General features: G+C 40.9%; 1 protein-coding gene across 1 annotated transcript in view; it reads left to right on the forward strand.

The window, feature by feature from the left end:
- Positions 1-5,824, forward strand: part of LOC137332060 (E3 ubiquitin-protein ligase MARCHF11-like) — a 65,930-nt gene extending 60,106 nt beyond the window's left edge. Inside the window, exon 4 of the mRNA XM_067995787.1 lies at positions 5,499-5,824. Coding sequence (XP_067851888.1) covers positions 5,499-5,824 — 326 coding nt within the window. The remainder of the gene's footprint in view (positions 1-5,498) is intronic.
- Positions 5,825-18,311: the final 12,487 nt, after the last annotated feature.

Consider the following 18,311-nt stretch of genomic DNA (forward strand, 5'->3'; position numbering starts at 1 on the left):
TGAATCATGGTGTTTCTAGAAGCTATGTGATCACTTCTGTCTGTGCTTATCCATATAAGCTTCCAATCCTCTTCCTGACCACTTATTTATCCAACTTTCTTTGAAAGGTGTTAATCCACAAAACATTTCTTGCTTCTGCTGGGAGTCCATTGCACATAGCCACACCTTGTGAGAGGTTAAGAACATAAGAAATAGGAGCAGGAGTAGGCCATCTGGCCCCTCAAGCCTGCTCCGCCATTCAACAAGATCATGGCTGATCTTTTACCTCAACACCATTTTCCTGCACTATCCCCATATCCCTTGATGCCTTTAATATCTAGAAATCTATCGATCTCTGTGTTGAATGTACTCAATGACTGAGCCTCCACAGCCCTCTGCAGTAGAGAATTCCAAAGATTCACCACCCAATGAGTAAAGAAATTTCTCCTCATCTCAGTCCTAAATGGCCTACCCTTTATTCTGAGACTGTGACCCCTGGTTCTAGACTCCCCAGCCAGGGGAAACATCCTCCTTGCATCTACCCTGTCAAGCCCTGTAAGAATTTTGTATGTTTCAATGAGATCACCTCTCATTTTTCTAAACTCTAGAGAATACAGACCTAGTCTACTCAATCTCTCCTCATACGACAATCCCGCCATCCCAGGAATCAATCTGGTGAACCTTTGTTGCACTCCCTCTATGGCAAGTATATCCTTTCTTAGGTAAGGAGACCAAAATTGTACACAATACTCCAGGTGCGGTCTCACCAAGGCCCTATATAGTTGCAGTAAGACATCTTTACTCCTGTACTCTTGTAATAAAGGCCAACATACAATTTGCCTTCCTAATTGCTTGCTGCTCACGCATGTTAGCTTTCAGTGACTCATGTACAAGGACACCCAGCTCCCTTTGAACATCAACGTTTCCCAATCTCTTACCATTTAAAAAATGCTCTGGATTTCTGTTTCTCCTACAAAAGTGGATAACTTCACATTTTTCCACATTATATTCCATTTGCCATGTTCTTGCCCACTCACTTAGCCTGTCTATACCCTCTTGAAGCCTCTTTGCATCCTCCTCACAACTCACATTCCCACCTAGTTTTGTGTCATCAGCAAACTTGGAAATATTACAGTTGTTCTCCTCATCTAAATCATTGATACAGATTGTGAATAGCTGGGGCCCAAGCACTGATCCCTATGGTACCCCACAAGTCACAGTTTGCCAACCTGAAAAAGACCCGTTTATTCCTACTCTCTTTTCTGTCTGTTAACCAATTCTCAATCCATGCCAGTATATTACTCCCAATTCCACGTGCTCTAACTTTGTTCACCAACCTCCTGTGTGGGACCTTATCGAAAGCCACTGAGGTTGAATCTTTTAATTCTTTGGTCTCTCGAGACTGACAAGTTTTATATCCTATTGCTCTTCTTTGAACTCTTTCCAACACCTGATTATTCTTTTGAAGATAGGATGTCCAGAAACGCATGCTATATTTCCAGTGTGACTTTGCCAGTGATTACATGTCCGTGAGACATATTCCAGTTCTTGGTTAGCTTTTTTAATAATATCTTCATAAGTGGTCAATAATCTTCACCCAAATACCTTTCCTTCCCCCAGATTTGTTAATGGATGCCTCTTCAGTTTCCTTTAACATGTGGTCTGTTACATGCTTACATGCTTACAGTTCTGATGTGCATTAATCAGCAAGTAGAATATCAAAGTGTTAGGATATTGCATCTAATTGCCCCAATAATCCCTGTTGAAGAGTATTAGATATTATGTGACATAATGAGATTCTGCTCCAGTAACATCACAAATACGGAGAGGCCCTCAACCTGTTGTTTCTATTCATCATGTTACATCACAGGAGCTCTGCACAAAATGTCTGTTACCAGGCTACCTTACTAATGAACATCTCTAAAATATAAAACACTATAACGAGGATAAACTCAGAGGTATCCAGTAGCAATACAGGTATTTCCCTTGTAACGCTTATGATTGTGCAGTAAATCAGCACAATTTACTTTCCCTTTTAAATTCTCTCTCCTATCCCTTTGTCCATTTGCAGACAGTGCTTGAAGAACTCTCTACCATAATCTTCATGAATAGTATGAAGAGTAGGGACCCACACCTCTGTAGCCCGTGTAGAGGTTTTTTTTTCCATTTATCATTACTTTATCCTTTCTATTGCTGAGGCAGTTTTTAAGCCACCTTGCTAATTTTCCATTAATTCCAAAAGATTTAGTTTTCTTTAGAAGCCTGGCATGTGAAACTTGTTCAAATTCCTCTGAAAAACCAAGCAAATTATACCCACTGGATGACGCTTATTCATTAATTTTGTTATGTCCTCAAAGAATTCCAGTAAACTCATGTGGCAAGATCTATTCCAAATCCATGCTGATCACTCCTATGGCCTCTCCTCTTTAGGTGAATGTTGTTGATATCCTGTAGACCGTTCTCAAGCATTTTCCCCATTACAGATGTTAGGATAACTGGTGTATAATTCCCATTTCACACCTTATTTAAGTAGTGGAATAACACGCGGGGGGTAATTTTAACCTAACCTGTCCAGCAGGAGACCGATGGAATGGGATCGGCCGCCCGTATTACACTCTGCCCGATTTTACTTTCCACTCTTTCCACCGGGTGGGCTAGGTTAGAATTACCCTCTTGATATCCCTTACATAGTAGGCACATATTATGTATTTATAGAGCTCCTAAGCCTTGTTTACATTCTCAATTATTTCCTTGAGCATTCTAAAGTGCATGTTATTGGTTAAAGGTAATTACTCAAACTGGGAAAAGTCCCAGCACCAATCCTTGTGGAACACTACTTCCCACCTTTGCTGGGACCACCATTGTTCACCATTTACATAATCGGAAGTACAATTTCAAACTTTGTGGACAACACCAAATTGGGGGGTATAGTTAATATGAAGGAGGACTGTGACAAAATACAGGAAGACATTAATAAACTTGCAGAATGGATGTGTAATTGGCAAATGAATTTCAGTACAGATAAGTGTGAGGTGGTACATTTCGGTAGGAAGAATAAGGAGGCCACATATTCCTTGGAATATAAGCATCGAAGTGGGATCGAAGAGCAGACGGATCTGGAGGTACAGATATACAAATCACTAAAAGTAGCGAAGCAGGTTAATAAGGCCATAAATGCAGAGAAGTTATGTTATAAATGTATAGATCCTTGGTTAGACCACACTTAGAATTCTGTGAACAGTTCTGGTCCCCATATTATGAAAAGGATATGGAGGCACTAGAGAAGGTGCAGAAAAGATTTACTAGGATGATACCAGAACTGAGATGTTATGTCTATCAGGAAAGATTGAACAGGCTGGCGCTCTTTTCTCTAAAAGAAAAAAAGACTAGCATTTATATAGCACCTTTCACGACCTCAGGATGTCCCAAAGCACTTTGCAACCAATGAAGTACTTTTGAAGTGTAGTCACTGTTGTAATGTAAGAAATGCGGCAGCCAATTTGCACACAGCAAGGTCCCACAAACAGCAATGTGATAATGACCAGATAATCTGTTTTAGTAATGTTGGTTGAGGGATAAATATTGTCCAGGACACCGGGGAGAACTCACCTGCTCTTCTTCAAATAGCACATGGAATCTTTTACGTCCACTTAGGAGGGCAGGCAGGGCCTCGATTTAACATCTCATCTGCAAGACCGCACCTCCAACAGTGCAGCACTCCCTCAATACTGCACTGGAGTGTCAGCCTGGAATATGTGTTCAAGTCTTTAGAGTGGGACTTGAACCCACAATCTTCTGACTTAGAGGCAAGAGTGCTATTAACTGAGCCACAGCAGACACTTCTCTAGAAAAAAGACTGAGGGGTGACTTGATAGAGGTCTTTAAGATTATGAAAGGGTTTGATAGAGAAGATGTTTCCACTTGTGGGGCAGATCAAAACTAGGGGCTATAAATATAAGATAGTCACTAATAAATCCAATAAGGAATTCAGGAGAAATTTCTTTACCCATATAGTGGTTAGAATGTAGAACTCGTTACCAATAGGAACAGCTGAGGTGACTAGCATAGATGCATTTAAGGGGAAGCGCGATAAACACATGAGGGAGTAAGGAATAGAAGGATATGCTGATAGGGTTGGATTAAGTAGGGAGGGAGGAGGCTCTTGGGGAGCATAAACACCGGCATGGACTTGTTGAGCTGAATGGCCTGTTTCTCTGCTGTACATTCTATGTAATTCTGTGTAATCATCAAAGATGCACAGTTTCTGTAGCCTCATCTGACTTGTGCTTCTCATGCAAGTTTTTCAGTCTTCCCACCTGTGCTACTATTCAGCCACATACTAAACTCTTCCAGTTGCATGGATTTGATGTATGCTGGCATTTCTCTAACTTGGCCTTTCTCTAGCATTATTCTGAATATGTCCATTCCACATTAATAGCACTTCAGTTTTTCATTCGTATCAAATTCCTTATCATCCCAATTTTTATAACAAATCAACTTCATATAAAATATGTTTTTTTGGTGATTTAACTCTTTTTCTTGATTGTCTGCATCCTTGAATGTGACCCCAGATGTTCTCTGCTCAGTTTCCTTTGTTATAAAAGTCCTCAATATCTGTTGACGTCTGAAAATCCCTTAGCTCCTCTGTGGCCTCCGAACTTGCATAACATTTTCGAACCTGGACTAAAATATCTATAGTATCAACACTTTTTTTTAATGTACTTTTAGCTACCTATAAATTTTAGACGCACACCAAACAGCCCACTCGCCAGGAGTGTATATAAACTGATTTACCCAGCATTTCTTCTAATCATAACATTATTTGATCACCTGTCCTCTCAGCCTCTATATACAGTAATTTAAAGATTATTTGTTTTGTCAAGTTTTTTTAAATGGCGTTTCCTCTGATTCTAACTGAAAATGATGTATGCAAACTGACTCTAAAATACAAGTATATCACTAATCAATTTACCCAGTTTTGTTCTTCCTATTCTCTGAGTTCAGCACATGAAACACCTTTAATATTAAATTATGAATCTTTTCCTGCTCCACTTGAAAGGCCACAGGAATGACCAATTGGGAAAGTCAGCAATAATGTGATGAGCTCTGTGACTGTTTGGGGAAATAATATACAGAATAATATTGACAAGAATGCTGTTAAATATCCCTATATTTATGAGAAAAATAGTTGGAACAGGTATATTTGGATTCTGAAAAGTATTGGATAGATGGGATGATGATCGTATCTATGTGTAAGCCATAGTGTGAGAGGTTGCAGGTCCAGTTTCCGCAATCTGCTCATTTCCTGATTTGAATTACGGTGATCCGGGATCTTGGTATCTGCCCGTAAAAGTATAAATGCAGTGTTTTGATTAGAGGTGCTCTAACGGGTAACTTCCATTTTGATAAAGAGGCTGCTCTCTCTGATATCATTATTAACAGAGGCCTGCTGCCATGTACATGATGCAAAGATGAATTGTAATCAGAGCCCCTTTGATAATTTCATACTTTTTTTACAGGCCTAATCGTTCATGAAGGAGCAGCAATATATCGGGTATTTAAACGCTGGAGAGCTGTTAATCTACATTGGACCGTGTTAAATTATGACAAATCAAAAGATATAGAAATTAACAGCAGCAACGCTGAAACCTCTGCCAATCAGACCTTTTGGGACTCTCTGAATCAATTCAGAACACGAAGGTCTGTTGGTTCAACTCGGTTAATGTCTGAAGGATTTCACTGCAGCTACACTTTATTACATTTACTCACACGATTCAGGCCACACGATGAGGAGTATGATGACAACAGTTCTGCTGAGGTGGTAATGAGGGTAACAACAGTATGAAAATGTATTCCTCACAGTCTAATGAACAGGCAATGAGTTACATATATGTTTATTCCTACATTTGTGCTGTAAGATCAAACAAGTATACAGGGTAAATAAATGTAATATATTTAAAAAATACTTTTATAAAATGCATGCCCTTTTGATATGGTGCTCACTTGATTGCTACTGTAATATATATATTTTTAAGACATTGAAAATGTTGGTTGATTGCTGTTTGTAGCTTAATATTTTATGCATATGTTTTTTCATGGTGTACTGCAGTTTTCAAAATCAAAACATTGCCAAAATACCTTACTTAAAAGTAATACGTTTGAGTCCGTCCTTCAAAATCCAAAATTATTACTTTGAAAAGACTCCACGGAGTCGTTCAAAATTTTGACTGAGTAATATACATAGAATAAAAATAGGAATCAGTTACAAAGCAGTGACAAATCAGAGTGAAACTCAAGTGGTTATTTTCCCAGTTTTTTTTTAATTTGGTGAATTTTGAGTTCATCAAACTGAGAGGTCAGTGCTAGAAAATGGAAAATTTTCCTGCTTTTTCTAATTCAGTGTCAGCATCAAGTGTTCCCACTCCCAGGTGATGCACTGCATGGGGTTTGATGCAGGGTAAAGCTCCCACTATACGGTCTCAACAATATGCCTTAACTCTGATTTTAGTGCAGCCTTTGACATTTTCATTTCCCAAACATCCTTTTCATTCTTTTTTGAGTGAGATGGAGAATTTGTTGGTGATCAACGTGAAATTATGAGCAGTCATATGCAGTGAACTGGAGTGAAACTGACTGACATTAGTTTACGTAGACTTCTCCCAATTGTTATGTGGGCTAAATTGAAACCCAAGCCCAGCGATGAAAGGGCAGTTGCTAATCTACTGTGCTATCCTTGGCTGAAGAGTTTTTTGCAGGTTATCTGAACCCAGCGACTGCATTACATCCTTTACATCTCCTAACTATGTTGTATAAATCGTTCTTTTAATCAGAAGACCTAATAATGAGTATTGTATATGTAAGCCTGGGTGCCTTACCAGTATGGACAACTGCCTCAGATCCTTGTAGAATGACATCAGATAGTGCATAGTAAAAGTCTCCATGACATAAGCAAATGCCTGATACTGATCATGTGACTGGAAGAAAGGTAAAGTTATTTTATGCATTGAGATACTGAGTTACTTACTCACTTGCATACATTATAATGTAATATTTTTAGCAGCTCAATAAATAAAGATGACAGCTTGGATGCTGCAGTGCCACTGATATGTTCTTTTATGTGTTTAATTTAATAAAAATATGTTAAACCTTTAGACATTTGATTGATGTTGTTTGTGCAACGGGTTAGAGCCTGCAAATCAGCCTGCATAATGTTGGAAAACTTGTGGAATGCTTGAGCTTTTAAGCTCTGCGACGTTGCAAGCAAGTTAACAAAGCATGAATGGATTTAGACTCTCTGACATATAGTATAATGTTAGTTTGTAGACAGTGTCTCATCAACCCCCACCCCCCCCCCCCACACACACACTTGCTGTCAATTATAGTTCTAGTGTAGTTATATTAGCAACATCCTTGAGTTGTGTGCCTTGATTGTACATTATTGTTGGTAGAATTCCTGATATTGTGATTTTACTTCCAACGATCTTCTAAATGCCAATGTCCAACCTGTCAACCCCAAAACGGTCAATCCAGTCCTACTTGTCCTTATTCTTCTCATTTACTGGTCTGTCCTATTTAAAAGTTTGGAAAGGGCTGCTGCCTATTGATGGGTAGACTCTAAATCAAAACTTCAAGGCCTGTTAGTATCAGCAGCTTGGCATATGTGCAAATTAATGGGCACATGCGCTTAAAGAAAGAAAGAACTTGTATTTATACAGATACAGTGAGTAAATACAATTTAGAGTGTGGAATGCACCCTTTGTAGACCAGAAATTTGAATTCTCTTTCTGGGCTGAGTTAGATTCTCAGCCAGAGAGCCAGTGTGGACCATGGCGGGATCTCACAAAAGGTGCAATTCTGCCCTTGGAAGAGGATCAAGGGACAAATATTACAAAAGGCAATTCCATGGTCTTCCAGGCCATGACCTCAGCCTGGACAGCCAAGGTGGCCCCACTTGCTGGGTGGAATTGAGATGGAATCTTTGGGTATTCCAGCAGGCAAGGCCATCGTATTGGCCCTGCCTCGTTATGAGGTACGGGGACTTGTATGGGACAGGCGGAACTTTCCCCTGCCCCAGCCCACTTTAGAAACTGGTGTCCGACGCTCTTCTGGTGGAGAATCATCATTTCTGGATCCCGCCTGATTTTCCGCTCCCTTTGCTGCACTTCCAGCTGATTTACGCCGGGAGTGCACCCCAGGCCTGAAGTAAATTTGGGATTACTATTTCCTCTGAACAATAAGCAAGGCCATGGGAGATTGACTAGTATTTTAACACTTTTTTAAAAATGTAATTAATAAATAGTGTTGGCAAAGTGGCTTTATGGTGAGCGTGATGGGGCATGAGGGGTAGGGGAAAAGAGCAGGGGTACAGAACAGGTGATAGAATGGAAGAAGATGGGGCGAGAGGGAAGGGGATAGGGGTGAGAGGGATGAATGAAAGGGAAGGGGAAGAATGGGGTGAGGGGTGGGGAAAAACTAGAGGAGGGAAAATATGGGAAGGAAATGGGAACAAGGTGAGCAAATGAAGAGAACGGGGAGGGAGGGCATGGGTGTGGCAAAGTGTGGCTTGGACAGGACGAAGGCTTGAGCCTACATTGTCCTCCACTACCGCACCTCAAAATAGTGAGAGACCCCAGCCCTTCCCCCACTGGTCCCATGTAGCCACCCATCCCTGATCATCCCTCTAAATCTACAGCTGCTAGACCTCCCTATCCCATTCCCATTTCCCTGCTCACCATACAGCATCATACTCTGGCTGTCACACTCCCCTCACATTCTGCTTCCCGCTGCCAGCTGTCCACCCACATGTTGGGCATTTAGCACCAGTGACCAGCACAGCAGGATAATGGTGGGAGCAGGAAGTCGGAAAAAAAACATCAGGGGTGGTTGGGTCGAGCAGATGGTGGGGGGAAGGGTGTAGAGGTGGATCAGAGGACTGGCAGCAGCAGGTTGCAAGGGGACACCGGAGAAGAGGGGGGGGGGGTGACTCTGACTTTCTCCACCATGGTGTGAGACCCCAGGAAGCACCTGTGCTGCCAGATTTCAGAACCCTTGGAATGTTCACTGGGGAGTTCCAGGGCCTTCAGTATGTGGGGAATAGATGAGGATTCCAGGGTCTGCAAACACGAGAGGGTGGGATCTAGAGTTATGCTAGCAGTGGGAAGGCAGTTCCAACATCTGCCCACACAACCCCCTCCCCTTCCTTCTTTTTAGGGTGTGTTTTTATGTGCACCAAAATAAGTGTCAAATAATAATTTTATTATATCGATCCAGGATGTACTCCAGTCCCTACAGTGCCCACCGGTCGCGGAAACCCCTCCCCTTCCTCAAGTATTTGTTAATTGTATCATGTAATTTATATCAATTGGTGTTAATTGTATTCAGGTGATGCACATCAATTGGGAACTCTTGTATCCATTTATAAGAGAGTTTATCTGGGGTGTGATGTGTGTAATGTGGAGCTCTGTGAATAAAGACTTAGAAGCAACTGAAGATCAGGCTCTAGTATTCTATCCTTCACCACCTGGCTATCCAATTTATTACATGGTAGCAGAGAATGGTTGCCTAAAGGTGGAGGTTGAAAACTACATTTTTTTTCTGGACTTAAAACAAAACATGAAATCCTAGTGACCATTGTGGAAAATGGCAGAAATCAAGTTTAAATCATCGAGGTACGATTTCCCTCCGATGTTCTCGTAGTTTGAACCGTATGACCAGTGGAAGAATGAGGTTGATACGTGGACACGGGTTACTACTCTGCCAAAGAGAAAGCAAGGCATAGCCTTGGCATCGTCGCTTCCTGAACAAAGTAAAATCAGAAGTAAGATATTTTCTGAGATGGATGCAGATCTTTTGGATAAAGATGAAGGTTTTACTTTTCTAATGAAATTTCTGGATCAAATCTACAAGGAAGATGACCTGTTAAGTGCAGATAAATCCTGGTCAGCATTTGATAGATTTTGGAAAATGGACGGTCATTCAATATCATGGCCTTTAACAAATTGTACAAAAGGTTGACAAAGTTCCAATTGAGAATTCCTGGATCAGTACGAGTGTTTAAATTACTAGATTGTGCTAAGGTGTCTCATATGGACAGGCAACTGGCCCTAACTGGCATCCAGTTCTCGGAAAAGGAGACTCTTGGATCAAATGTCTGCTGCCTTAAAAAAAAGTCCTGTGGAAACAATCATTCCCTTCAGCCTTCATGGAACAAATGAGGCCTTCCACTGTGACACAAAAAATAGAAGATTCAATGGTCACCAGGTTTCGAAATGTTCCAGATACTAAACGTGGGTGCCAGACCAGGTTTCAAAATTTAAGAGACTGGTCGTAGGCATCAATATGACAGAAGGATTAAAGACAGCCAGATTGGTGATGAAAGCAGGTACAGCAAATCCAGTTATATCAACAGAAGACAAAATTGGGACAGTAATAACGGGCAAATGAACTCCAGGAATGCCCAAGGAAAAATCAGGAGATGTTTTAGATGTGACTCTAAGTTTCATTATGAGGCAAATTGCCCACAGCGAAGACACAGGGTCTTTGAAATGACGCACAAAGAAAGTAGTTCTGAGGAAAAGGATGAAGATAATGATGAAAATGAAGAGATTATACTGGTCACAAGGAGTTTTAATCCTGTGATGAATGTATTAGTCGCAGATTCCTTTAATTGTGCGGTGTTAGTGCATGTATTTCAATTGTATGCGCGGCAGATTGGTTAAAATGTTATCTTGATTCACTAAGTAGAGAGGATCGATGCAAGATTAAGGAATATAAAAGTTCTACATATTTTAGGTTTGGAGATGACAGCACCTTGAAGTCACTCATGAGTCTGGTAATTCCATGTAAGATAGCTGAAGTAAGCCATTTTATAAATACGGATGTAGTCTCTAGTGAGATACCTATGCTTTTGGATAAACCTTCCACAAAAAAGGCAAAAATGAAACTTGACATGGAACACGATGAGGCAATCATATTTGGGAAATCGGTTGATTTGCAGTTTACCCAGTCAGGGCATTATTGTATCCCCTTAATAAAACCTAATGTTTCTCATCAATGTGTTAGGCAAGTTTAATGGCATCAGGTGATAAGGATGAGAGAAAAAAAAAATTGTCCTAAAGTTACATAGACAATTTGCCCACCCTACTTGTCAACGTTTAAAGATCCCGCTAAAAGATGCAGGTGTAATTGATGGAGAATATACGAGGCTTACGGAAAAGATTAGTGAGAACTGTGAAATCTGTAAGAAGTATAGACGGATGCCCCCACGTCCTATTGTAAGTGTTCCATTAGCACGTGACCTTAACGAGGTAGTTGCTATGGATCTAAAGGTATGGGACAAAGACAGAAATGTTTTCATCTTATATTTTATTGACCTGGCTATGAGATTTAGTATTTCTACACTAATATATAGTAAGGAGAGTAAGGAGAAGAAGGTTATTATAGATAAAATTATGGAAAAATGGATAGGGACTGGACTTGGGACAACAACAAAGTTTTTGACCGATAATGGAGATGAATTAGTTAATGCGGAGTTCAGAGCTATGTGTGAGAATACGAATATAATTGTCATGAATACAGCAGCTGAGAGCCCTCTTAGCAATGGTCTTTGTGAAAGGAATCATGCTGTGATTGATAGCATGGTGCTTAAAATTTTGACTAATTGTCCAGCATGTAAATTGTCAGTTAGTGCCATCTTTTCTGAGCATTTAAATGCTATGCATGCAGGGAGACAGGCTTTTATCAAGGCTGAGGTATCAGAGAAAATTTGTAGAGCACTGAGGCATCATATTGAACCATCTGAGGCAGAATTCAATACAGGAGATTTGGTATATTATAAGAGAGGATCAGAGGGAATGGAAAGGCTCTGGTAAGGTCATTGGTCGTGATGGTAAAACAGTACTTGTCCAACATTGCAATCAAATTGTTAAGGTTCATTCCTCACAATTAATTGGAATTAATGATAAAATCTCAGACTCTGAGCAGTTGATAGAAGCAAACGAGGCACCTTGTGCCTCAGATGTTCATGATTTTTTTGATGAGGTTCCTGACGTACAGAATGAAGTAGATCAAGGGCTGGACAATGGTAATGTCAGTGATCAAGAAACACATGACCGAGCTATCACATCTACAGAACAATTGCCCATGATGGGTGCACGGGTGACATATGTTCCAGAGGGGACTAATGAATGGAGGGATGTGACAATTTTGGGACATGCAGGCAAAACCACTGGTGAGTTTAAATTTTGGTTGAATGTTCAGGATGATGGCCATGCAACGAGGTCCACGGACTGGCAGAATGGGGTAAAAGAGCGGAAAGTATGAAACGGAGTGATAGGGAGTTCAGAAGTGAATCTCATGTCAGAAAACAATCACGAACTAGAGAGGAAAGAGGGAGATCTCGAAGTAGTAGTCCCTACAGACATAAAAGTGGAAGTAGAAGACGTGGCTTGACTAGGTCAGACAATGAAACAAAGACCACAGAACAGTTACGTAACAAAACTAGGAGCAGAAGTCCTCATGATCGTGAAGTTTTGGTGGCTACCAATAAATTTGAGGATAAACGAATAAGAGAAGCAAAACAAAGGGAGTTAGATAGCTGGAAAGAATTTGGAGTTTATTCTGAGGAAAAAGATAAGGGTCAAGCAGTTTTGTCGCATCGATGGGTTTGTACTAAAAAAGTCCTTGCAGATGGGATTGATAAGGATAAAGTGAGGATGGTAGCTAGGGGTTTTCAAGAGAAACTGGGTGATACAGATGTTCGAGTGGATTCTCCCACTGCTGGAAAGGTAATCTTAAAAATCTTTTTAGCTCTTTTGGCAACATTTTCATGTACTCTATGCCTCTGTTTATAAAGCCCGTTTGCGTTTTTAGTAGCCTTATCAACTTGTCCTGCTATCTTCAAAGTGTACTGTCTTCCAGAAGGTGGACTGATTAGCATTCTTGTGGGCCAAAGCCAATTATAATCCAATGAGCTGGTTTATTTTACATGCAATACATTACTGAATAGAATACAGTTTTCAGTGAAATTCAATCTATTTAACATCACTCCTCGTAAAATGGAAAATAACCATATTCACCACTCTACCCCTGTTAAGGGGTTCAGGTCTAGAGCCACCTCTGTTCACGGTGTATATCAACGATTTCAATAAAAGACTAGAGGGAGTGCTGTTGTAATTTGAAGATTATATCAAAATATAAGTTATAGTTAATTCTTTGGAAGACTAAAGGAAGTTGCAAAGGGTTATTGATAAGATGGGATTTAGTTTAAAAAAATTAACAGCAGTAATTATACTTTGAATGGAAGTAGGCTTGATGCTGTGGAAGAGCAGAAGGACTTGGGGGGGGGGACAGGTTCACAGGACATTAAAGGCAGCACCTCAGGTTCATACAGCCATAGAAATTGCTAATGGAATTCTAGGTTTTGTCTCAAGAGGTATAGAACATGAAGCCCAAGAGGTAATGTTAAGCCTATATAAAACCATAATAAAAACTCAGAGTATTTTGTGCAGTACTGGGCTCCATGCTATAGGAAGGATATTGAGGATTTGGAGAGGGTATGATGCACATTCACTAGGATGCTGCCTGGTATGAGGAAATACAAATAAGAAAAATGGGGTCTTTTTTCATTAGAACAACGCAGAGCAATTTGATAGTGTTGAAAATTATGTTGGGACAGGGTAGCCAGAAGCAGACTGTATCCAATAGTTAAGTGGTCAAGAATGAGGGGCCATAGATGCATGATTAAATATAAGAGATTTAAAACAAAGGGCAGAAGAAATTTGTTTACACAGTTGTGAGGCTGTGGAATTCACTTCCAGAGTTAGTGGTTGAGGTAGATACTATGTCAAGATTAGATTGGATAGGCGGATGAAGGAAATGGGAACAGAGCGGGTAAATGTGATTGGAACTATTTGCTTGCGTGGAGAGTAAACACCAACATGGACTGGTTGGGCTGAATGGCCTGTTTCCATGTTGTAACTCCTATGTATTTCTACGAGTCTTTTTTTATCCCCAAGAGAAAGAAAAAGGTAAAGGCTTAATTTCTGTCCCTTCCCCAACTTTCCTTAGCAAGGATTGGCTTATGAAGCCACCAATCAAAACTATCACTGCACTTTTTGGTGTGAGTCCTATGGCAGCTACATAATCTGGCCAGGTAGGCCTCCTGCTGGGCTCAATGAAAGCAGCCAATCTAATATTACAGGGGAAAATATCTCTTGGGGCTGTTGGAATACACTAATCCCCCCCCCCCCAATCATTGTTTCAAACTGATATGGACAACAGTTTTAATGGCTAATCCATTTCCTTTTGAATTTCCTAGACACCATGGGGTAGGTCCTTGCCTTCACCATTTCATTCTATTGATTTCAAATTAGGCAGTTCCTATAAAGGGCTGATAATCGCTGCCAAATTACCACTCAGGCGGTGGAGACAAAAATTTACCCCATTTCTTTCAGCAGCTCCAGACTTTTTACCATCAAGTCAGTAAAATATGCTGCAATTCTGGTAATTAACCCTTTGTATCCTGAAAATGACTTTGTATCAAAAACATATTGGTCCTGAATTTTCTTGGACTTTCTGCCATTGCACCACCCTCCAAACGTCTGCCCCACTTCTCGATAAATAATTTTGTTAAGGGATCTTGTTTTAGGCGTCCGTCTGGGACATCACAGAAGAAGACACAAAAAACCTTCCAGAAATAATAGAGAACCAAGGGTCTGTGGAGAATGAGAAACTGAAAGAAATTAGTATTAGTAAAAAAACAGTACTAGAGAAAGTAATGGAACTGAAAGACGATAAATCCCAAGGACCTGATGATCTACATCCTAGGGTTTTGAAAGAGGCGGCTATAGAGATAGTGGATGCATTGGTTGTCACCTTCCAAAATTCTATAGATTCTGGAACGGTTCCTACAAATTGGAGGGTAGCAAATGTAACCAAACTATTTAAGAAAGGAGGGAAAGAGAAAACAGGGAACTACAGACCTGTTAGCCTGACATCAGTAGTAGGGAAAATGCTAGAGTGTATTATAAACGATGTGATAACAGGACACTTAGAAAATAATAATAGGATTTGGCAGAGTCAACATGAATTTATGAAAGGGAAATCATGTTTGACAAACCTACTGGAGTTCTTTGAGGATGTAACTAGTAGAATAGATAAGGGGGTACCAGTGGATGTGGTGTATTTGGATTTTCAGAAGGCTTTCGATTAGGTCCCACACAAGAGGTTGGTGAACAAAGTTAGAACATGGAATTGGGGGTAATATACTGGCATGGATTGAGAATTGGTTAACAGACAGGAAACAGAGTAGGAATAAATGGGTCTTTTTCAGGTTGGCAGACTGTGACTAGTGGGGTACCACAGGGATCAGTGCTTGGGCCCCAGCTATTCACAATCTATAACAATAATTTGGATGAGGGGACCAACTGTAATATTTCCAAGTTTGCTGATGACACAAAACTAGGTGGGAATGAGAGTTGTGAGGAGGATGCAAAGAGGGTTCAAGGGGCTATAGACAGGCTAAGTGAGTTGGCAAGAACATGGCAGATGGAATATAATGTGGAAAAATGTGAAGTTATCCACTTTGGTAGAAAAAACAGAAATCCAGAGTATTTTTTTAAATGATGAGAGATTGGGAAATGTTGATTTTTGTTCAAAGGGACCTGGATGTCCTTGTACATGAACCACTGAAAGCTAACATGCAAGTGCAGCAAGCAATTAGGAAGGCAAATTGTATGTTGGCCTTTATTACAAGAGGATTTGAGTACAGGAGTAAAGATGTCTTACTGCAATTATACAGGGCCTTGGTGAGACCGCACCTGGAGTATTGTGTACAGTTTTGGTCTCCTTACCTAAGAAAGGTTATACTTGCCATAGATGGAGTGCAATGAAGGTTCACCAGACTGATTCCTGGGAAGGCGGAATTGTCGTATGAGGAGAGATTGAGTAGACGAGGGCTGTATTCTCTAGGGTTTAGAAGAATGAGAAGTGATCGCATTGAAACATACAAAATTCTTACAGGGCTCGACAGGGTAGATGCAAGGAGGATGTTTCCCCTGGCTGGGGAGTCTAGAACCAGGGATCACAGTCTCAGAATAAGGGGTAGGCCATTTAGGGCTGGGATGAAGAGAAATTTCTTCACTCAGAAAGTGGTGAGTCTTTGGAATTCTCTACCCCAGAGGGCTGTGGAGGCTTAGTCACTGAGTACATTCAACACAGAGATCGATAGATTTCTAGATATTAAAGGCATCGAGGGATATGGGGATAGTGCAGGAAAATGGTGTTGAGGTAGAAGATCAGCCATGATCTTGTTGAAAGGCAGAGCAGGCTTGAGTGGCCAGATGGCCTACTCCTGCTCCTATTTCTTATGTTCTTATCGAAAAAATGTTCCAGACAAATTATCAGTGGGACCAATGCCTGCGCAGATTGGTATGTTTTGAGGCCATTTTACACATTCACAGCATTGAATGTAAGGATGTCCTAGGGGATTTGATTAAGACAAATTCACATGGATAGAGCTAAGAATTAAGAAAGGATATGGTATAATTCTTGATGTTTATTAGAAACAACCCCCACCAAACAGTGGAGATGAAATAGAGGTGGAGATCTTTTTTTTAAATTCATTCATGGAATGTGGGCGTCACTCGCAAGGCCAGCATTTATGGTCCATCCCTAATTGCCCTTGAGAAGGTGGTGGTGAGCTGACTTCTTGAACCGCTGCAGTCCGTGTGGTGAAGGTTCTCCCACAGTGTTGTTAAGTAGGGAGTTCCAGGATTTTGACCCAGTGATGATGAAGGAACAGCGATATATTTGTGTGTGACTTGGAGGGGAACGTGCAGGTGGTGTTGTTCCCATGTGCCTGCTGCCCTTGTCCTTCTATGATGTGGAGATGCCGGTGATGGACTGGGGTTAACAATTGTAAACAATTTTACAACACCAAGTTATAGTCCAACGATTTTATTTTTAATCCCACAAGCTTTCGGGGGCTTTCCCCTTCCTCAGGCGGTGTGAGGTTGTCCTTCTAGGTGGTAGAGGTCGTAGGTTTGGGAGGTGCTGTCGAAGAAGCCTTGGCAAGTTGCTGCAGTGTATCCTGTGGTTGGTACACACTGCAGCCACTGTGCACCAGTGGTGAAGGGAGTGAATGTTTAGGGTGGTGGATAGGGTGCCAATCAAGTGGGCTGCTTTGTCCTGGATGATGTCGAGCTTCTTGAGTGTTGGAGCTGCACTCATCCAGGCAAGTGGAAAGTATTCCATCACACTCCTGACTGCAGACAGTTCAGAGAGAAAAGGAAGAACAACAGGACAAAAGCAAAATACTGTGGATGCTGGAAATCTGAAATAAAAACAGAAAACACTGGAAATACTCAGCAAGTCAGGCAGCATCTGTGGGGGGAGAAACAGAGTTAATGTTTCAGGTCGATGACCTTTCGTCAGAACTGGAAAAAGTGAAGATTTAACCGTTTTTTTTAAGCAAGTACAGAACCAGGGAAAAGGGGAAAGGGAGAAAAGAACTGCAATAGGGTGGAGAGCAGGAGTGATTAAATGACAAAAGGGATGATGGTGCAAGGCAAGGAGGGTGATAATGGGACAGGTTAAGAAACAAAAGATGGGTATAGAGGAGCTGTAAATGGCATCAGCAGAACCATTACCAGCACCTGCTGTTGAAAAAATGGGAGCAATGGTTATGATCTGAAATTATTGAAATCAATGTTGAATCTGGAAAGTTGTAAAGTGCCTAACTGAAAGATGAGGTGCTGTTCCTTGAGCTTCCATTAAGCTTCATTGGAACAGTGTAGGAGGCCGAGGACAGAGAGGTCAGTGTGGGAGTGGGATGGAGAATTAAAAGTGACCGGAAGCTCAGGGTCATGCTTGCGGACTGAACAGAGGACAATAACATTGGGTGATTGTAACTATCCCAAGATAGACTGGAATAAAAGTACCACATGGTCAAAGTGGGGAACACATTTTAGAGTGCATCCAGTACTGCTTCCTAGGTTAGTATGTTTTTGGTCCAACAAGGGAAGAAGCATTGCTTGATTTAATTCTGCGAAATGAACCAAGGAAAATAACTGATGTGAAAGGAAGGAAACACCTGTGAAATGGTCACCACAAACAACATCGTTCAGCTAACACAAGAACAGAAAAGGATAGTGACGAGGCAAAGATAGGTGCTGGACTGGACAAAGTTAAAATTCAGTGGGATTAAAAAGGATTCTGGCCCAAATTACTGGGCAAAAAAATTAGGGAACAGGTTGACAGATCAGCAGTGAGAAATCTTCAAGTATAAGATCACAGAACACAAAATAAATATATTCCTATAAGACAATAAAGGG

Source organism: Heptranchias perlo, chromosome 2 (genome assembly GCF_035084215.1).
Source record: "Heptranchias perlo isolate sHepPer1 chromosome 2, sHepPer1.hap1, whole genome shotgun sequence".
Lineage (NCBI taxonomy): Eukaryota > Metazoa > Chordata > Chondrichthyes > Hexanchiformes > Hexanchidae > Heptranchias > Heptranchias perlo.